The sequence below is a fragment of the Phocoena phocoena genome, chromosome 5, assembly GCF_963924675.1.
Source record: "Phocoena phocoena chromosome 5, mPhoPho1.1, whole genome shotgun sequence".
Lineage (NCBI taxonomy): Eukaryota > Metazoa > Chordata > Mammalia > Artiodactyla > Phocoenidae > Phocoena > Phocoena phocoena.
In genome coordinates, this window is record NC_089223.1 from 91,614,638 (window position 1) to 91,637,712 (window position 23,075).

Genomic DNA, 23,075 nt, shown 5'->3' on the forward strand with positions numbered 1-23,075 from the left:
ATGCGACTGGGGTAGTGGAGGGGCAGAAAGATTCATTATATAATAAAGACTCTGTTTGACGAGAAAATAAACTTTATAATCTCAAATCTTATTATAACTCAATTTAAAAATTGCATTTGTGGTTTCTTGTCATCAGAAGACTCAACTTCACTCAATTATAACTAACTTTCTAATTTAAAGTACATGATTGACTAATCCCAAAGGAAAATTTGAAGTTATACAATGCTTAATCATTCAAACACTTAAAAATATATTAAAAATTTTTTTTAACATCTTTATTGGAGTATAATTGTTTTACAATGGTGTGTTAGCTTCTGCTGTATAACAAAGTGAATCAGCTATACATATACATATATCCCCATATCCCCTCCCTCTTGCGTCTCCCTCCCACCCTCCCTATCCCACCCCGCTAGGTGGTCACCAAGCAACGAGCTGATCTCCCTGTGCTATGCGGCTGCTTTCCACTAGCTATCTATTTTAAATGGGTTATTTGTGTTAGCTTGAAGAAAAGAAATAGCACAGTTGGATTTAGGTTTAATTCATATTTATGATACAATTATTATTAAAGGGGCAACACTCAAGATAGAGATTTGGAGGATGCTTTAATTGCTGTTATATCAAAAAAAGGTACTGCTATCATTTTTGAAATATTCCTTCTTGAGTTGGGTGCTGAGCATTAAACACATTTCAGGAGGAGAACATTATCAAGCCAGGAGCTGTGAATATGTAACCTCATTTCAACCTCCTAACACCCTGGGACATAGCAAAGGCTGACATTACTATCGTTCCCGTGATACAGGTGAGATCAAAGAGGCTCGTGAGTTTAAGTTACTTACCCAAAGTCTGGCAGAATTTATTCAAACCACTTCTTTCTGACTCCAAAGCTGCAAGTCTTTCCGCTACAAATGTTGCCCAAATTACTTACATTTCTTACGTTACATTTTTTTATGTTGGTACATTTTTTATGTTGTTTTATCACACAAGATGAGACCTAGCCCCTTGAATTTTTAAGTGCACCGCAGAGCGCTATGTTGTACAGCAGATCCCCAGACCTACTTCAACTTGGGTTAAGTGGAAGTTCATACCAGTTGAACATCATCTCCCCATCCCCTTCCCCCAGCCCCTAGCAACCAACAGTCTACTCTCTGCTTCTATGAGCTTGACTATTCTTGATGCCTCCTCTCAGTGGAATCATGTCCTTCTGTGAGTGGCTTATTTCACTTTGCCTAATGCCCTCAAGGTTCATCCATGTTGTCACACATGGCAAGATTCCCTTCTTTTTTTTAAGCTGAATAACGTTCTATTGTACGCAAATATTTATATTTTAGCTCCCTGTCTCATCTCTCCTACTAATTACAGCTATTTTTAAATACCAGTTTTTTTAAAAAATTGGCACGATTTACATCAATGACAGTGGAATGACCTCAATGACTGCACATTGCTCTGTGGGAACGGACCTTACCAGTTGCTAATCCAGCATGACCAGATAACTTGTCATCTAAACCAGAACATTTCTGAACACAAAAAGGGGCTGCTAACGAATGGGATGTTAGGACAACGCATAAACTGTCACTGTCCTGGGCAAACCAGGAGGTCTTATCACCCTACTTATAGGGAACTCCAAATAACTTCCGAACTCCCACACGAAAGATCTCACCACATAAGCAGTTTTGGCAATCTATGCAGAGGAACAAAGGACAATTGGGCTTCAGTGATGAATCTTAAAGGATCCCAAAGAAAGTGGATGCCTTTACCATGTTGTTGTTTTCTGCTAACATCCTCTGGCTAGTATTGCCAATAGAGCAGGGCAGAAACGTGAACAAACACAAGCACTCAGTACTGGTTTGGAAAGCGTTAGAGCTTTTGACAATCTAGGTGTTTACTGAAATTCGCCTAGGAATAACTTACAATGATTATCCTATACTCGGCTGACTAAAACTCTCTCTAAATGTTTCATGATGCACTCAACACAGAGGTAAAGAAGATCAAATGGGACCCTGTCTTGTTTGAGAGAGAGACTGAGTCAGAGGCAGAGAGACAGACAGAGATAGAGCAGAGATACAGAAAGGAGAAATACAAAGAGACACCTAGAAGAACAAAGACAGACATGGAGCCAGAGAAACACAGAGACAGAGATGGAGATGGAGACAGAGATAAGGAAGCAAGAAACACTGAAGAAAGGGAGAGATAAAGCTAAAGGAGACAGGCAGGGAGAAACAGGAGAGAGACGAAGAGGTTGACAGAGCAGCACTCGTTTTATGAGAAACAGGTGTCTTCAAATGGCAGCTCTGAGTCAAATTTACTCTATTTACATTTAGATTCTATAGATTATTGCCAGCAAATTCAAGCACTTTCTGGCTCCCTCTTCTGGATTAACTGATAGAGAAGGTAACTTGTTTCTCAACCAGGCAAAACAAAGCAGGTGGGTTAGGAAGGTCAGTGTGATACCTCCATATTCATAGTTACAAAATTAAATGTAGATATTCTCCCCTGATTTTCAGTCACTAACCCTGCTGCTACCCTTCATACATGATGTCTTTCACTGCAAAGTAAAGGAGCCGTTACAGTGGAGGATTCCTGGATTGAATGTCAATATTATGACACAGTATGAGTGTGTTTCGTGTTTGGTAATTGCAATCATTGTTGCTTTTGTTATGGTTATCCATTTACAATGCTTGGTGTCAGTTGATTTATCTCTTATAAAAATAAAATACGGTCTGTGTGTGTAAAAAAAAAAAAAGTGAATGATTACAATTGCGGGCTGACTGCAGCATCCGACAACAATTGGTGCAGTTTGACAGCAATTTTCAGCAAGAATCATCACCAGAGTACAAATTATCTGGGGCCCTGCTTCTTCAGGAATAAATTTGAAAAGGCGAAATGAACTCTGTGTGTGTATATGTGTGGTGTGTGTGTGCTTATGAGCCCCAAACCCATTTAACAAATAGACTTGTGAATGGTACGTTCCCATTTGCGACCAGTGAAGAATGTGCTTCCTAGCCCAGCACTAAGTCACTGCTCATGAATCAGCTTGTCACCGATTCAAAGGAGATACAGGCAGGATCGCCGTGCCACTGCAGTGCCCGGTGATTTTGTCATAGTTATTGATTCATGGAAGACACCATGTCCGTGGAAACATTATTAGCCATTTTCCTCCACCAGACATCCACAGGCTTAGGATCCAGAAAGAAAAACATCGTCCATAATTCAAAAGCACAAGATGGAAGCTTGAACAGGGCTGTGAATTCTGGGGCAGGAGCCTTTATTCCTATGCAAAACCACAGGAAATACTCGTTTTTGCTATCAGCTATCCTAGAAAAAGGAGGAAGATTTAAGCGTAATTCTCATTATGGTGAAATTACCATTTCTATTACCATCATAGTTACTTATTAAATTCATAATTCATGGCCCATCACTCATCCCTGAAGCCTGACATTTACACGTAATGGCATTTCTTTGTGTAACAGGAAAAGCAGTCTGTGAAGAATGACCACTTGCATATACACCTTTGAGATGTGGAAGGGTCAGAAATACAGAGCAACCAGAGTGATGATGGGCTGATTGGTTCTCCGTAAAGTCAGGCTTTGTAAGATGAAACCTTTCCCATTGGTAAAAATGAATGCGCTTTCATTCAGTTATATCATGATTTAAAGTGGCCTACTTACTTGCACAATTACTTTTTATTTTTTGGTTTGTATTCCTTTCTTTCATGATTTCTGAAGCACTAGGACGCTAGTAGACTGGAGTAACTTCTGGTTGCAGGGATAAGGGAGTTGACTTAATTTTGATTTGTAAGGCAATAAATTTGTTATAGATTATTGGATTCAGCAGTTTATATAGCCAATTAATCTTCAGTATTCATCTGTCCATTATAGGTGTCAATAAATACTAATTGAATAAATTAATAAATAAGATTAATCACTCAATAAATATATATATATTAGTGCCTAATATATGTAATACACTGTGGTAGTTGCTAATAATCAAAATAGGGTAAGAAACTTTCTCAGCTCATTAGGTATTTTTGCTAAAATATCACTCCAGTGAAACCTCCCTGGCCACCACATTTAAAATTACAAGTCTTGGGCTTCCCTGGTGGCGCAGTGGTTGAGAGTCCGCCTGCCGATGCGGGGGACACGGGTTCGTGCCCCGGTCCAGGACGATCCCACATGCCGCGGAGCGGCTGGGCCCGTGCGTGAGCCACGGCTGCTGAGCCTGCGCGTCCGGAGCCTGTGCTTCGCAACGGGAGAGGCCGCGGCAGTGAGAGGCCCACGTACCGCAAAAAAAAAAAATAATAATAATTACAAGTCTTCGTCATCCCATCTCCCAACCTGTTCCCCAGTAGGCCTCAGCCCTGCTTTCAATCTGACAAACTTTATATTTTGCTATTTATTTTTGTTTATTACTTCTTCTTCCCTGACTCTAATGTAAGATCGATTAAAGCCAGAATTTTTGTCTGGTTTATTCACTGAAGTATTCCCATCACCTGGGATAGTACAAAGCACAGTGAAGGCATTCAATAAATGTTTTTTGAAAAAGTGAAATAAGGAACGAATAGAATTCGTCCCTCAGAGAATGCAAGTTTAATAAAAGAAACTAATAAATCAGTCATGTAATATAATAGGTGTTACCATCAGTGTAGATGGTTAGACCTCAGAGAACAGGGACGTTTTCTTATATGACCACTGTGTATACACAATTCTACAACAAACACTATTTACAATATATGCATTATAATAAGTGCTTTTTAAATAAAAGAATAAATAAATATTTATGTGATGCAATTAATCTATCAAAGAGTATCTGGTTTCTATGGGGGTAAATTGCCCTCCAGGCTAAGGCATTTTGCTGCTGGAGCTACCTTCACCATCAGTCTTCTTTCAGTGTTAATGGCTGGGGAATGCAGTCCATAGCATCCTTAGTAGAGTGCCTTCACACACAGCTGTCCAGTTGGAGTGTGGGAAGGACATTGCTTCACATGCTGCGAGGATGTATACGCCCATGCAGATTCCAAATGCATCTGCCAATTACAGACATGCAGCCAATCTGCACATTTTGAGACCGTGTCGTAAGACATAGAGTCTGATTTCATGCTTTCATTAGATATTGATTGAACGCTCTTTATATTTTAGGAACTGTGGAAAGTAATGGGGATACAGTAGTATCCCCATTATATATTATATATATATCCCCTTATATATTCTCCCCATTATATATATATATATAATTATATATATATCCCCTTATATATTCTCCTTGCTTCTCTGTTCTTCCGTCCCTGACTTCTTTGGGGTGAACCAAATATTTTTGATATTACATTTTAATTCCTCGGTTGGAATTTTGACTGCCCTTCCTTTTATTATTTTCATTTGTTTTCCTAGCATCTAGCAATTGTAATCTGTCTTCTTCTCTTATTCAGACTACTTGCAGTTAATATTGTCCCACTTTGTGTAAAATGTACAACAGTAAAATTTCATTTACTTTCCCCCATACTTTATGCTATTATTGTCAGAACTGTAATATCTACAAATGAAATAAACCCCACAATATTTTTTGGTTGTTTGAAACAAAGGAAATAAGAGGAAAATGAGATAATATTTTATATTTATTCATGTATTTTCAATTTCCAGTGCTCTTTATTTCTACCTGTACATCTAACTTTTCATATCATGTAATTTCCTTTCAGCCTGAAGAAATTCTTTTATAATTGCTGGTAATTGAGGTCTAGTAGCTATGATTTCTCTCAGCTTTAGTTTATCTGAAAATATCTTTATTTCATCTTTATTCTCAAAAAACTATTTTCACTGAATATAGAATTCTGGGTTGAAAGTCTTTTTATTCCCCCCAGAACTTATTCCACTGTTTTCTGTCATCTGTTGTTTCTGATAGAAAATCATTCTTATATTATTTAACCTCTATAACACATCTTTTTAGTCTGTTTTTTTTTTGAGAGTTTTCTAATTGTTTTCAATAACTTGACTATGACATGTCTATGTGATTCATCTTGTATTTATCTTGATTGAGGTTCAAGTTTCTTGGATATGTACATTGATGTTTACAAACAAATTTGGAATGTTTTGGCCATTTATTTTTCTAATTTTTGTCTTCTATCTCATTTGGTTCTCTAATTACATTCATGTTAGACTATTTGATATTGTCTCACAAATCACTAAGGATCTGTTTATTTTTTAATCTCTTTTCCTCTCTGTTATTCAGATTGGATGATTTGTCTCTTTCCATCTCCATTCAAGCTCTTTTTTTTTTATTTTATTTATTTATTTTTTTAACATCTTTATTGGGGTATAATTGCTTTACAATGGTGTGTTAGTTTCTGCTTTATAACAAAGTGAATCAGTTATACATATACATATGTTCCCATATGTCTTCCCTCTTGTGTCTCCCTCCCTCCCACTCTCCCCCTCCCACCCCTTCAGGCTGTCCCAAAGCCCCGAGCTAATATCCCTGTGCCTTGCGGCTGCTTCCCCCTAGCTATCTACCTTACTACGTTTGTTAGTGTGTATATGTCCATGACTCTCTCTCGCCCTGTCAAAGCTCACCCTTCCCCCTCCCCATATCCTCAAGTCCGTTCTCCAGTAGGTCTGCGCCTCCATTCCTGTCTTAGGTTCTTCATGACATTTTTTTCCCTTAAATTCCATATATATGTGTTAGCATACGGTATTTGTCTTTTTCTTTCTGACTTGCTTCACTCTGTATGACAGACTCTAGGTCTATCCATCTCATTACAAATAGCTCAATTTCGTTTCTTTTTATGGCTGAGTAATATTCCATTGTATATATGTGCCACATCTTCTTTATCCATTCATCCGATGATGGGCGCTTAGGTTGTTTCCATCTCCGGGCTATTGTAAATAGAGCTGCAACAAACATTTTGGTACATGACTCTTTTTGAATTTTGGTTTTCTCAGGGTATATGCCCAGTAGTGGGATTGCTGGGTCATATGGTAATTCTATTTGTAGTTTTTTAAGGAACCTCCATACTGTTCTCCATAGTGGCTGAACCAATTCACATTCCCACCAGCGGTGCAAGAGTGTTCCCTTTTCTCCACACCCTCTCCAGCACTTATTGTTTCTAGATTTTTTGATGATGGCCATTCTGACTGGTGTGAGATGATATCTCATTGTAGTTTTGATTTGCATTTCTCTAATGATTAATGATGTTGAGCATTCTTGCATGTGTTTGTTGGCATTCTGTATATCTTCTTTGGAGAAATGTCTATTTAGGTCTTCTGCCCATTTTTGGATTGGGTTGTTTGTTGTTTTGTTATTGAGCTGCATGAGCTGCTTGTAAATTTTGGAGATTAATCCTTTGTCAGTTGCTTCATTTGCAAATATTTTCTCCCATTCTGAGGGTTGTCTTTTGGTCTTGATTATGGTTTCCTTTGCTGTTCAAAAGCTTTGAAGTTTCATTAGGTCCCATTTGTTTATTGTTGTTTTTATTTCCATTACTCTAGGAGGTGGGTCAGAAAGGATCTTGCTGTGATTTATGTCATAGAGTGTTCTGCCTATGTTTTCCTCTAAGAGTTGGATAGTTTCTGGCCTTACATTTAGGTCTTTAATCCATTTTGAGCTTATTTTTGTGTATGGTGTTAGGGAGTGATCTAATCTCATACTTTTACATGTACCTGTCCAGTTTTCCCAGCACCATTTATTGAAGAGGCTGTCCTTTCTCCACTGTACATTCCTGCCACCTTTATCAAAGATAAGGTGTCCATATGTGCGTGGGTTTATCTCTGGGCTTTCTATCCTGTTCCATTGATCCATCTTTCTGTTTTTGTGCCAGTACCATACTGTCTTGATTACTGTAGCTTTGTAGTATAGTCTGAAATCAGGGAGCCTGATTCCTCCAGCTCCTTTTTTCGTTTTCAAGGTTGTTTTGGCTATTCGGGGTCTTTTGTGTTTCCATACAAATTGCGAAATTTTTTATTCTAGTTCTGTGAAAAATGCCAGTGGTAGTTTGATAGGGATTGCATTGAATCTGTAGATTGCTTTGGGTAGTAGAGTCATTTTCACAATGTTGATTCTTCCCATCCAAGAACATGGTATATCTCTCCATCTATTTGTATCATCTTTAATTTCTTTCATCAGTGTCTTATAATTTTCTGCATACAGGTCTTTCATCTCCTTAGGTAGGTTTATTCCTAGATATTTTATTCTTTTTGTTGCAGTGGTAAATGGGAGTGTTTTCTTGATTTCACTTTCAGATTTTTCATCATTAGTATATAGGAATGCCAGAGATTTCTGTGCATTAATTTTGTATCCTGCTACTTTACCAAATGCATTGACTACCTCTAGTAGTTTTCTGGTAGCATCTTTAGGATTCTCTATGTATAGTATCATGTCATCTGCAAACAGTGACAGCTTTACTTCTTCTTTTCCGATTTGGATTCCTTTTATTTCCTTTTCTTCTCTGATTGCTGTGGCTAAAACTTCCAAAACTATGTTGAATAAGAGTGGTGAGAGTGGGCAACCTTGTCTTGTTCCTGATCTTAGTGGAAATGCTTTCAGTTTTTCACCATTGAGGATGATGTTTGCTGTGGGCTTGTCGTATATGGCCTTTATTATGTTGAGGAAAGTTCCCTCTATGCCTACTTTCTGCAGGGTTTTTATCATAAATGGGTGTTGAATTTTGTCAAAAGCTTTCTCTGCATCTATTGAGATGATCATATGGTTTTTCTCCTTCAATTTGTTAATATGGTTTATCATATTGATAGATTTGCGTATATTGAAGAATCCTTGCATTCCTGTGATAAACCCCACTTGATCATGGTGTATGATCCTTTTAATGTGCTGTTGGATTCTGTTTGCTAGTATTTTGTTGAGGATTTTTGCATCTATGTTCATCAGTGATATTGGCCTGTAGTTTTCTTTCTTTGTGACATCCTTGTCTGGTTTTGGTATCAAGGTGATGGTGGCCTCGTAGAAGGAATTTGGGAGTGTTCCTCCCTCTGCTATATTTTGGAAGAGTTTGAGAAGGATAGGTGTTAGCTCTTCTCTAAACTTTTGATAGAATTCACCTGTGAAGCCATCTGGTCCTGGGCTTTTGTTTGTTGGAAGATTTTTCATCACAGTTTCAATTTCAGTGCTTGTGATTGGTCTGTTCATATTTTCTATTTCTTCCTGATTCAGTATTGGCAGGTTGTGCATATCTAAGAATTTGTCCATTTCTTCCAGATTGTCCATTTTATTGGCATAGAGTTGCTTGTAGTAATCTCTCATGTTTTTTTTATTTCTGCAGTGTCAGTTGTTACTTCTCCTTTTTCATTTCTAATTCTATTGATTTGAGTCTTCTCCCTTTATTTCTTGATGAGTCTGGCTAGTGGTTTATCTATTTTGTTTATCTTCTCAAAGAACCAGCTTTTAGTTTTATTGATCTTTGCTATCATTTCCTTCATTTCTTTTTCATTTATTTCTGATCTGATTTTTGTGATTTCTTTCCTTCTGCTAGCTTTGGGGTTTTTTTGTTCGTCTTTCTCTAATTGCTTGAGGTGCAAGGTTAGGTTGTTTATTCGAGATGTTTCCTGCTTCTCAAGGTGAGCTTGTATTGCTATAAACTTCCCCCTTAGAACTGCTTTTGCTGCATCCCATAGGTTTTGGGTCGTTGTGTCTCCATTGTCATTTGTTTCTAGGTATTTTTTTATTTCCTCTTTGATTTCTTCAGTGATCACTTCATTATTAAGTAGTGTATTGTTTAGCCTCCATGTGTTTGTATATTTTACAGATCTTTTCCTGTAATTGATATCTAGTCTCATGGCATTGTGGTCAGAAAAGATACTTGATACAATTTCAATTTTCTTAAATTTACCAAGGCTTGATTTGTGACCCAAGATATGATCTATCCTGGAGAATGTTCCATGAGCACTTGAGCAAAATGTGTATTCTGTTGTTTTTGGATGGAGTGTCCTATAAATACCAATTAAGTCCATCTTGTTTAATGTATCATTTAAAGCTTGTGTTCCCTTATTTATTTTCATTTTGGATGATCTGTCCATGGGTGAAAGTGGGGTGTTAAAGTCCCCTACTATGAATGTGTTACTGTCGATCTCCCCTTTTATGGCTGTTAGTATTTGCCTTACGTATTGAGGTGCTCCTATGTTGGGTGCATAAATATTTACAATTGTTATATCTTCTTCTTGGATCGATCCCTTGATCATTATGTAGTGTCCTTCTTTGTCTCTTTTAATAGTCCTTATTTTAAAGTCTATTTTGTCTGATATGAGAATTGCTACTCCAGCTTTCTTTTGGTTTCCATTTGCATGGAATATCTTTTTCCATCCCCTTACTTTCAGTCTGTATGTGTCTCTAAGTCTGACGTGGGTCTCTTGTAGACAGCATATATAAGGGTCTTGTTTTTGTATCCATTCAGCCAATCTGTGTCTTTTGGTGGGAGCATTTAGTCCATTTACTTTTAAGGTAATTATCGATATGTGTGTTCCTATTCCCATTTTCTATATTGTTTTGGGTTCATTATTATAGGTCTTTTCCTTCTCTTGTGTTTCTTGTCTAGAGAAGTTCCTTTTGCATTTGTTGTAAAGCTGGTTTGGTGGTGCTGAACTCTCTCAGCTTTTGCTTGTCTGTAAAGGTTTTAATTTCTCCATCAAATCTGAATGAGATCCTTGCTGGGTAGAGTAGTCTTGGTTGCAGGGTTTTCTCCTTCATCACTTTCAGTATGTCCTGCCAGTCCCTTCTGGCTTGTAGGGTTTCTGCTGAGAGATCAGCTGTTAACCTTATGGGGATTCCCTTGTGTGTTATTTGTTGTTTTTCCCTTGCTGCTTTTAATATGCTTTCTTTGTATTTAATTTTTGACAGTTTGATTAATATGTGTCTTGGCGTATTTCTCCTTGTATTTATCCTGTATGGGACTCTCTGTGCTTCCTGGACTTGATTAACTATTTCCTTTCCCATATTAGGGACGTTTTCAACTATAATCTCTTCAAATATTTTCTCAGTCCCTTTCTTTTTCTCTTCTTCTGGAACCCCTATAATTCGAATGTTGGTGTGTTTAATGTTGTCCCAGAGGTCTCTGAGACTGTCCTCAGTTCTTTTCATTCTTTTTTCTTTATTCTGCTCTGCAGTAGTTATTTCCACTACTTTATCTTCCAGGTCACTTATCCGTTCTTCTGCCTCAGTTATTCTGCTATTGATCCCATCTAGAGTACTTTTAATTTCATTTATTGCATTGTTCATCGTTGCTTGTTTCATCTTTATTTCTTCTAGGTCCTTGTTAACTGTTTCTTGCATTTTGTCCATTCTACTTCCAAGATTTCGGATCATCCTTACTATCATTATTCTGAATTCTTTTTCAGGTAGATTGCCTATTTCCTCTTCATTTGTTAGGTCTGGTGGGTTTTTATCTTGCTCCTTCATCTGCTGTGTGTTTTTCTGTCTTCTCATTTTGCTTATCTTACTGTGTTTGGGGTCTCCTTTTTGCAGGCTGCACTTTCGTAGTTCCCGTTGTTTTTGATGTCTGTCTCCAGTGGCTAAGGTTGTTTCAGTGGGTCGTGTAGGCTTCCTGGTGGAGGGGACTAGTGCCTGTGTTCTGGTGGATGAGGCTGGATCTTGTCTCTCTAGTGGGCAGGTTCACGCCTGGTGGTGTGTTTTGGGGTGTCTGTGGCCTTATTCTGATTTTAGGCAGCCTCTCTGCTAATGGGTGGGGTTGTGTTCCTGTTTTGCTAGTTGTTTGGCATAGGTTGTCCAGCACTGTGGCTTGCTGGTCGTTGAGTGAAGCTGGGTGCTGGTGTTAAGATGGAGGTCTCTGGGGGATTTCTGCCATTTAATATTATGTGGAGCTGGGAGGTCTCTTGTTGACCAGTGTCCTGAAATTGGCTCTCCTACCTCAGAGGCAGAGCCCTGACTCCTGGCTGGAGCACCAAGAGCCTTTCATCCACATGGCTCAGAATAAAAGGGAGAAAAAGTAGAGAGAATTAGTAGAAGTATGAGGAAAGAAAGAAGGAAAGGAGGAAAGGAAGGAAGGAAGAAAGAAGCAAAGAAGGAAAGAAAGGAGGGAGGGAGGGAGGGAGGGAGGGAGGGAGGAAGGAGGAAAGAAGGAAAAAAGACAGAAAGAAAGAAGATACAGTACAAATAAAATAAAGTGTAATATAGTTATTGAATTAAAAAATATTTAGAAAACAAAAAAGGGACAGATAGAACCTTAGGACAAATGTTGGAAGCTAAGCTATACAGAGAAAATCTTACACAGAAGCATACACATACACCTTCACAAAAAGAGGTAAAGGGGGAAAAATCATAAATCTTGCTCTCAGAGACCACCTCCTCAATTTGGGGTGATTCATTGTCTAAAGGAGGGAAGGAAGGAAGGAAAGAAAGAAAGAACAAAGGTAAAGTATAATAAAGTTATTACAATTAAAATTAATTATTAAGAAAAAAAATTAAAATAAACCATGGACGGATAGAGCCCTAGGACAAATGGTGGAAGCAAGAGTATACAGACAAGATCTCACACAGAAGCATACACGCACACACTCACAAAAAGAGGAAAAGGGAAAAAAATCATAGATCTCGCTCCTAAATTCCACCTCTTCAATTTGGGATCATTCCTTGTCTATTCGGGTATTCCACAGATGCAGGGTATATCAAGTTGATTGTGGAGCTTTAATCCGCTGCTTCTGTGGCTGCTGGGAGAGATTTCCCTTTCTCTTCTTTGTTCTCACAGCTCACAGGAGCTCAGCTTTGGATTTGGCCCCGCCTCTGCGTGTAGGTCGCTGGAGGGCGTCTGTTTTTTGCTCAGACAGGACGGGGTTAAAGGAGCCGCTGATTCGGGGGCTCCGGCTCACTCAGGCCGGGGGTTGGGGGATGGGGGAAGGAGGGGCACTGCGTGCGGGGCCGGCCTGCGGCGGCAGAGGCAGCGTGACGTTGCGGCAGAGGCCGGCGTGACGTTGCACCAGCCTGAAGCCCGCCGTGCATTCTCCCGGGGAAGTTGTCCCTGGATCCCGGGAACCTGGCAGTGGCGGGCTGCACAGGCTCCGCAGAATAGGGGTGTGGAGAGTGACCTGTGTTCGCCCACAGGCCCCTTGGTGGCGGCAGCAGCAGCCTTAGCGTCTCCCACCCGTCTCTGGGGTTCGCGCTTTTAGCCGCGGCTCGCGCCCGTCTCTGGAGTTCCTTTAAGCAGCGCTCTTAAACCCCTCTCCTCGCGCACCAGGAAACAAAGAGGGAAGAAAAAGTCTCTTGCCTCTTCGGCAGGTGCAGGCTTTTCCCCGAACTCCCTCCCGGCTAGTCGTGGTGCACTAACCCCTTCAGGCTATGTTCAACCCCCATTCAAGCTCTTAACTCTTTTCTCAGTCGTCCCCAATCTGCTGTTAAGCCCAACTCAAAAAGCTCTTTCGTTGTAGATATCTTACTTTTCACATACAAAATTTCCATGTGGTTCCTTTTGTAATTTTATTTTCACTGCTAAAATGTTTACTTATTATGACTAATTTTTTCTTTCAAGTCCAACATCTGTGTCATCCTAGGGTCTGTTTCTATTGACTGCTTTTTAAAAACTCTTGAGTATGGGTCCCATTTTTGTACTCCTTCACATGTCTACCAATGCTTGGTAGCATGACGGACATTGTTATAGTACGCTGTAAGGAGTTTAGATTGTGTTATCTTCTTTTAAAGTGTGTCGAGTATACCTCTGGAAGGCTTTCCACAGTTGCTCGCACTTTTGGTGTTGCCAAGTTCAGTCCTGTTATATGTTAGGATAGGTCAATTTCGATTTGATACTTAGTTATAGGGTGTGGCTCTTACTCTGGGAAATGATACTTTCTCCGAAAGCATAGTCTTTCTGAGCTCTCCAGTGCATGCCAGAGGTGCTCCATGCACTGTGCAATTTCTTTCTTTCCTTCTTTCTCTCTTTTTTTTTCATTTTTTTTTGTGGGGAGCCTGGGCAAGAACTCCCACATCTTGTAGCACTGTATGGTTTCTGATATCTCCATTCAGTTCTCAGTCCTAGAGCGGCTTCTGCTTGCTGAGTGTTATGAAGTCTGTCCCTGGGCGCGCATCACCCAGCCCTTGGTCAACGACTGTATTAGTCAGTGTTTTCCGGAGAAACAGGACCAAGGGGATATATACAGATAAACAGAAAGACACTTATTTTGAAAGATTGGCTCATTCAATTACAAAGGCTGAGAAGTCCCACAGTCTACCATCTGCAAGCTAGAGGCCCGGGAAAGCTGATGGTATAATTCCAGTCCAAACTCAAAGGCCTGAGAACCAGGGGAGCCAATGTCTGAAGGCAGGAGAAAATAGACGTCTGAACTCAGGCAGAGAACAAATCCGCCTTCCTCTACTTTTTTGTTCTGTTCAAGCCCTCAACCTATTGGATGATGCCCACCAGCACTGATGAATGTGACCTTTTTTATTCAGTCTACCAATTAAATTGCTAATCTATTCTAGAAACATCCTCACAGACATACCCAGAGATAATGTTTTGCCAGCTGTCTGGACAACCTTTAGCCCAGTTATGTTGACACATACAATTAACTATCACAGTGGCCCACATTCATTTAATTTTCACACAGCTCCTCCCCTCTGACACACATAACAATTCTCTCTTCTTCGGCACCTTGCCCTGCAAACTCCAGTCTCTGCCACCTCAGCACAGTGAGCAGGCACTCCACCTCTCTGAACTCTTGAAAGAAGATGCGCCCAGGCAGAGGGAGCTGGGCATTGTGGAGCTCACCTTTTGGGTTTTTCTCTCCAGTACCACTATTCTACATTGCTCGTTGTTCAGTGCTTAAAAACCGTTGCCTCAAATACAGGCGTACCTCATTTTATTGCACTTCACAGATATTGCCTTTTTTTTTTTTTTTTTTTTTTACAAATTGAAGGTTTGTGGCAACACTGGGTTGTCAGATGATGGTACTGGGAAACAAAAAATGTGTGTGACTCATTTTATTGTGGCATTCACTTTATTGCAGTGGCCTGAAACAGAATCTGCAATGTCTCTGAGGTACGCATGTAACTTGCCAGTTATATGGTTGCTTATGGTGAGATAATACTTCCAATAATATTTATTTATTCTCTGAAGGCTGGAGGTAGAAATCTTCAATCTTACATTGCAGTAGGGAAGACATGTCAAATACATAATTGTATCATCGATTGTTTTAATTATATTTGTGATAAGGCTGTAAAGGAGAAACACAGGAAACTATAGGAGCATAGAGTAAAGCTGTTCATAACCTAGTTTGGTCTGCCACGTAAAGTTTTCCTCAGAAAGTGCTTATTGAACTGAAATCTCAAGTATGACAGAGCAGAAGTTAACTAGGCCACAATGAAGTAAAACAAAATCTCAGAGAGAGATAATAGCATGTGGAAAGGACCTGAGGGGTACACTGAAGGACTGAAAAAAATTAATATCTAACATTCACTGAGTGTATGTTAGGAACAGTCACTGTGCTAAATGCTTTATATATTATCTCATTAGATTCTAACAACATTATGAGGTAGATACTATTACTAATCCATTTTTTTGATGAGGAAACTGAGATTCAGAGAGATTAAATACTTACCCCAAATCATATAGCACTGGGATCTACCTAGGCTGTTTTATTACCATGCTGGAATACTCAGACACTATAAGGGGAAAAGAGCAGAATGGTCTGATAGCAGAGAAGGAAAGATGGGGAGGGAGAGGAAGGGAGAGCTAAAGCTCTCTTTAGCTTTTTAGAAAGCTCTCATTGAGAAGAAAACACAATAAAAACCACCGTATACAATTTACATTTAAATATATTCCTAAGAGAAGGAAATGTGAGGTCATTAGTGAAAAACCAGGTTGAAGTTAAGGTGAAGAGGCATGAGGAAATGGTCAACTGTTACAGTATTACGAAGATCATCAAGAAGCATATCCATGAATGTGGTTTGTATTGCAATCTGCTGAAAAAGAGACAAATATCCTGGCCTGGCCTTCATGGAGATTATATTTTATTGATTCTGATAATAGATTATTGTTGAAAAGGGCCTCCTATAAATTATAACCATGCAAAGGCAGCAAGATAATTTTTTTTTTCTTTATGTATGTGTTTCTCATTCCTACTCACTTCTCTCTTAGGGGAAGAGAAGATCACAAAAAACAAAAATGTCAAATCTCAGCTATTCATTTGCAAAAGAAAAAAAATATATATATATTCCTAAAAGGGATTTTAAAAATATGTTTTGACAACCAAGATCTTTAGTATAAAGGCTTCGTTTGTTTTATAAAGAAAAGACAGACACCCTGAGAAGTTTAATAATCTGCCCAAGGTCACTACTAAAATCTAAGACTTTTAACTGCTGACTGAAAACAGCAACCTGTAAAATTTGTAGCCCCAAGTACATTTCAGAAGATGCTCCAGGGAAGATCATCATTAATTACCAAATTGGAGATGGGGACACGGAATGTAACGTTAATACTTAAGTACCTGGGAAGCAGAAAGGCCTGAGGGTCCAGGAAGCTGTCACAGAGAGAGTGAGCTTGGCAGATTTCAGAATTTAAGGGAAAAGGAGGAAATCAAGCAACCAGCAAATATTTCTTGAGCGTCTGCCACATGCCAGTTTCAGGCATGTTTGTAGAGTTGGACTAGACAACAAGAAATCAAATCTGAAGCAAAGAAGCTGGGTAGGAGGTAACACTAGTCTCTCTCCTACTGCAGATGGCTGGTAGAACCTTCTCTCTTTAACTCCTTGTCAGGATAGGGTCTCAATCAGCAAGAGGGGACGATACCCAGAGCAATGGGGTGTGATACAGGGGCAATAGAGAAGATAGAGCAGAGGAGGGAGGTGGGTCCTTCTTCTCTTGGGAAGGCTGCAAACACGACAGGGAAAGTTTATCAAGGCAAGTGTGTTTGAATGGAGTTTTGAAGGCTGCACGAGCAGGTAGACGTTGATAAGTGGTGAAGGACCCACCAGACTGCGCATACAGTGGCACAGAGGTTTGAAAGAACATGAATGGAAGAAGCAGAATGTCCTGCTTGAGAAACTAAAGCAAAATCATCATGCTCCAGACGCATTTACAAAGGAGAGGACACTTAGACGGACGTGTCTCCTTAGAAATATACAAAGAAGCCAACTAGACTCTGTTTTATGTAAATCAGACTTATTTCACAAGTTTAAAAGCTCCCTTAGTACTAATCTAGGAAATGAAATCAGGTCTTCTTTTGGTATTGAAAGTGAATCTATTCACTCATTTGTCAGACATTTATTGATCTCTTCTTATGTGCCAGACTCTCAGCCAGCACTTGGCATATCAAGTAAGCAAGATATTTCACACCATATGTGTCAAGGGGAGAGGAGGGACCTGTTGTGTGAGTTTCAACAAAGGCGAGAAGGGTGGCGTGGCCGGTGGCTGATGGTCTAAGACAGGGAGGGTGGTGGACAATGCTGTAAGAGTGAGACAGGGCCAGATCATGCAGGGATTGGGGTCCGTGCTAGAAAGTGTGGATTTTTTTCATGAAGGTTTTAGGGGGCTTTCAAGTATGTAAATGATCTGATGTGATTTTTGTAGCTACTAGTTTGCCGTCAGCCCAACACAAGAGATCTATCAGGTTTTTTAGCCAGTGGACACCAATGGTAGGATGAACAGCTCCAAAGGGAAATAGATCAGTAGCCTTGCAGTCAGGACTCTTTATAATTCCAAGATGGGAATTATAAAGTAGAAAAGCAACAAGAGATACATTTGCCATGTTCATATTATAAAGATGGTCTAACCTTGATTTAAATTGGCCCTTTTGCTGTTGCTTTATAGTTAGGGAAGCAATATATATAGCAACATGCAATTCAGGCTTCTGGTCACTCAGAGTGGGCAAGTTGAGGCTGAGCTGAACAAGTGTGACTCCTGACAGCAACAGTTTTTCAAGCGCTTGCTAGCTTGCCCACTGGGTCACTACTGATTTTTCTTGAGTCGTCTCCAGCTATCTGAAGTCACAGATACTGCTCCATCTACTCCTGGGTTAACGTTTTGTGAACACACCTTGTTTCTTTTGGAATCACTCTGTTTGAATGAGCCCCATCCATTAATGTCCACATGTGAATATGTGAAGGATGTCCCATCTTGGGGCACGTCAGCTTATGCTAATGAAGCTGTGTATGAAGGACATCTATTTTCTCACTTTCAGGGAAGGCAAAAGTACTAACAGATGATTGCGATGTGAATGATTTATGCAGAGCACCCACTCCTCTGGAATCAAAGATGGGGAGCAATGCATGCACAAAATTGTCACGTGGGCCCTTAATACTGGTTTCAATATTGAAATTTCAATCCAGTTAACTCTTTTAGTGATATTTGTTGTATTCCCAATTTAAGACCAAAAGAAGCCAGCAAATTTTATTTTTGCCACTCAGAAGATATATTTGCATGATTCTTTTTTCATGGGGTAATCGTGATCTAATGCAACATAAAGGAAACCTAAAAAGTGAGAAAAGCAAAGGGAAAACAAGGATTTAATTTTTTCCTTCTGGGATCCCAACCCTCTGCCTGAGCGGATGGCTGCTCCCACATCCTGCCTGCCCGGCGTCTGCTGACACACCCTGCAGCATGCCTGAGTTTCTCTCTGCAGACAGCATTAACAGAACCCATCCCGTATCTTCTAGGTTTCCTCTACACTCAGAACAGCACCAAGCGCAGCATTAAAGAGCGGCTCATGAAGCTCTTGCCCTGCTCAGCTGCCAAAACGTCGTCTCCTGCTGTTCAAAGCAAGTTTGTTTGTTTGTTTTTCTCCCCCAAACTTCGCTTGTTTTATTTGTTTAGGTCTGCATGCATTGCAGTTCTCTGCTTCTAAAAAGAATCCATATATTATATTCCACAAAACTAACTCTATTAATGTACTCGTGTTTACCTAAATACCCAGGGGAACCTCTGTGCAGTTGTGAGGCACTTCCCATCTGGCAGACTGACAGCACAGTACTAGAGACAGGAGTCTGGGCTTCAAAACATTTGGAAATTTTGGGGTTTTTTTGTTTTGTTTTGTTTTGTTTTTTATTTTAGAGGGTAGGTATTATCATTTTAATTTTACAGATCAAAAATTTAATACCAGAGAGATTAAGCAAATAGCCCAAGATCACCTAATTTGTTCGATATGTAGCTAATATTTGATTCCTGGCAGCTGTGTTCTATTGTCTGTACACTTACCCACCATGTGATTTTTTTTTTTTTTTAACATCTTTATTGGAGTATGATCTGAGGTGTAGGGACGCGGCTCAGATAACTCTAGGAATTCCCATTGCCTGAATTGTTAGTAGAGCCGCTGTGCACTTTAAACTGCAACGCCTCGTAAATTTCCTGATTCACATACACGTATTTGTTGTGTAATTTAGGTACTGCCAAACATCAGAAATGTTACTAGGTTTGAAAAACTACTATAAAGTGGAAAACATTTACCAAATATGACTTTTCTTCTCTGCCCACTCTTTCCCTGTATCATCTCTAGGAAAACAAAACCAATACATATATACATGCAGGTCTTTCTTAGCTTACGTCCTGATAAACCCATCGTAAGTTGAAAATATTTTAAGTCTGAAATGCATTTAATATACCTGACCTACTGAACATTGTAGCTTAGACTAGCTTACCTCAAATGTGCTCAGAACACTTCCATTAGCCTACGGTTGGGCAAAAATCATCTAACACAAAGCTTATTTTATAATAAAGTGTTGAATATCTCTTGTAATTTATTAAGTACAGTACTGAAAGTGAAAAGCAGAATGGTTGTCTGGGTACACAATAGACGTAAGCATATCGGTTGTTTACCCTCGTGAGCAATGGCTAACTGGGAGCTCTGGGTTGCTGCCGCTGCCCAGCATCGTAAGAGAGGATCTACCAGGTTGCATATCACCAGCCCAGGGAAAAGATCAAAATTCGAAGTACAGCTTCCACTGAATGCGTTTCACTTTTGCACCGTTTGTAAAGTTAAAAAATCGTAAGTCAAACCATCCAAAGTCCGGGACCATCTGTATACATATACATACACATACACAGGCAAACATATGTATATAAAGGGATTTATTTTAAGGAATTGGCTCACATGACTGTGGGAGCTGCCATGTCCAAAATTCATAGGCCTAACAGGCTGGAAACTCAGGCACAATTTGATACTGCAGTCTTGGGTCAGAATTCTCTTTTCAAGAAAACTCACTTTTTGCTTAAAGCCTTTCAACTGATTGGATGAAGCCCACTCACATTATCCAGGGTAGTCTCTTAAAGTCATCTGATTACAGATGGTAACCAGGTCTACAGAATACCTTCAGAGCAACAGTTAGATTAGTATTTGATTAAAGAACTAGGTACTATAGCCTAGCCAAATTGATACATCAGACTAATCATCACCTCTTCATCCTCTTTTTCTCCAATTTTGTGGCATTCTTAAGCAGTAGAATATAGAGGATATGTAAAGGGACACCCTCTATTTTGTAAAGATATCTTATGCAATTTATAGTGAACATTTACAAGCATCCTATTCTTACATTCTTTCGTGCACAATTTTTTTCTAGCATCAAACGTGTTAAAATCAGATAGAAAAGGTAGTGTTCTTTGCCAGTGAGGTAACAAACATTAAGAAGCTAGGTGAGCTATTCCAGGTGTAGGGCTACAACCCATATCTTCACCTACTCTCTTTCTTTTCTGCTACATCATTTTGTAGGAACTGATGAACTCAATGAGTGACTAAAATATGTGAACGCTCTAAAATTCCACTAGTCTCGACAACACAGATAGAGAAAATATGGAACGTACCTCAGAGAACCCAGTATGTCCTGTCAGAAGTCCCAGAGTAGCATAGTAATTTATTTCAGTGGCACTGACCAAAGTTAATATATCATAATAATATTTTATTAATTCACTTATTCATTCAACATATATTTATTATATATAAGTTCCTGTTCCTGTGCTGGGAGATAGGGAAGTAAATACAACAGCCTTTAAAAAGCTTTGTCCTACTAGAACCTTCTGTGGGGAAAGTGGGCAGGACAAAATTATTTTTATCAGTAATAATCCTATGGACAAAAAAATACATAGTTAAGATACATTGCTTTGATTTTTTTCCTTCATTGCATATACACACACACTATCTCACAAACAAAACATAACAGGCCATCAGCCTGGAAGGCCACAATTCAGAAAGATGCCAGAACCTTAATTCTACACGGTATTGAAGCTGTAGACATTTTTATTGCTACTGTTTGTCAGTGAATGTTGCTTATTAGAGCCATTGCTTTTCCCCTTTCAAGTTGAAATTAAAATTGCCAATTTATCAGATATTTACCAAAACCAGAGTCATCTGTACAAAGTAGACAAGTAAAATGTAACTTTGAGATCTCTCTGCTCACTTAGGAAAGAACAAAATCGTTGTGCCTTGCTAGCACTCTTCCTGAATCAGTACTGTGCAAAGCCACACCTCTAAATAAGTGTTCACAGAGGATGCAATGCAATTTTCAACTAAGTGTGAGGAAAAAGTCAGGACATTTCTTGAAAATAACATAAGATACAAAAAAATTAGGAGACTGACCTAAAAGCTAATATTTTTATAAAAATGGGATTTCACAAAACGGGCTGCTCTTGAACCCACACTAGATGTGGCCTAAGATTTGTGGACCCCCCAAAGGTCCACAGATATAAAACTCCCTCCGCCACTAGCCACCACTTTCCCTCTTATCCACCTGTCGCAAGAAAACCCCAGCACGTCGAAGTAGATTACTTGAAAAGGAGACCACATTAATTCCATTGCTATATTAGAAATGGTTTTTTTTTTTTAATTAGATCCCTAACCATGTTCCGGGCCCTAAGCAGTTGGGCACAGGACTGAAAAGCTGATGTGAAAACATGAAGCAGGAGGCAGGTGGTTGGAGACAGGACCCTAGGCCCCCAGGAGAAAAAGCATGGGGACCAAACATCTCCATGTGGGACCACAGAGAGCCCTCCAGTGAGGTTTGGCTTGACTGGGTGAGTTCTAGGCTTGAATCACCTGCACAGGGGCTGCAGAAATATTCTCCACGAGATCCTATGCAGCTTCAAAGCTAGAGAGCTGAAATTTAGTTTAATAAGAGGCCAATACTCATTCTAAATTCCATTTTCTTTTTTCAGGAAGGCAGAAATGACAGGGTTTTTTATTCCTCTTGGCAGGAATGTGAGATTTATCAATATTATGCAAATAACAAAAGAAAAAAAAATCTTTTCTGTAGAGAAAAAGCAAACTTCTGCTGAGTTATAGAGCACTTGGATTCCCTAAACCAGAGAACCCAAGAGTTTGAAGGGAGCCTTCCCTCACGTCTGGTTCCCCAAAAGACTTCCTCTCTCATTACTAGGGAGCAGGCCTGCTTCTTTAAGAAAATAACCATTTGGTGATTGCCAGCTTTACAGAGCAATCTTCCTCATGCTGAGCCCAAAGCAGCCTTCCTTTAACTTCCAACGATAGTGGTCCTTGTCCTGCCCTTGGGAGAATCGGCCGGTCTGCTTCTTTTTCCCAGGGACAGGCTTCTGCCTCCATCTCTGGAGTTGAGAGGGTGAATCGTTTTTTTATAAAAGTCACTCATGGCATTATTTCATTCTTTTTAATAGCTGAGTAATATTCCATTGTATATATGTACCACATCTTCTGTCGATGGACATTTAGGTTACTTCCATATCTTATATACAAAATAGAAACAGACTCACAGACTTAGAGAACGAACTTTTGGTTACCGGGGGGAAGGGTGGAGGGAGGGATATATTGGGAGTTTGGGACTGACAGGTACACATGGCTATATTTAAAATAGATAACCAACAAGCACCTACTGTATAGCCCAGGGAATTCTGCTCAATATTCTGTAATAACCTAAATGGGAAAAGAACCTGAAAAAGAATAGATACATGTATATGTATGACTGAATCACTTTGCTGTATGCCTGAAACTAACACAACAGTGTTAATCAACTCTACTCCAATATAAAATAAAAAGTAAAAAAATATATATTTTTTAATAAATAAAGTCACTCATGTTCATGGCAGTAATTTGGAAAGTACAACACACAGCACATAACACACTCACACCACACAACACACAATCCTACTATGCTCCTGTACTTTGAAGTAACTACAAATAATAAGTAAC

General features: G+C 39.4%; 1 protein-coding gene across 2 annotated transcripts in view; it reads left to right on the forward strand.

Moving 5' to 3' along the window:
- The window catches only part of KCNIP4 (potassium voltage-gated channel interacting protein 4), a 1,210,338-nt gene that overhangs the window by 1,058,943 nt on the left and 128,320 nt on the right, over positions 1 to 23,075 (forward strand). The window contains exon 2 of one of the 2 annotated variants that reach the window (XM_065878086.1): positions 18,586 to 18,687. The exons of the other annotated variant lie outside the window; for it this stretch is intronic. Coding sequence (XP_065734158.1) covers positions 18,586 to 18,687 — 102 coding nt within the window. The remainder of the gene's footprint in view (positions 1 to 18,585; positions 18,688 to 23,075) is intronic. 2 annotated transcript variants of the gene reach the window in all.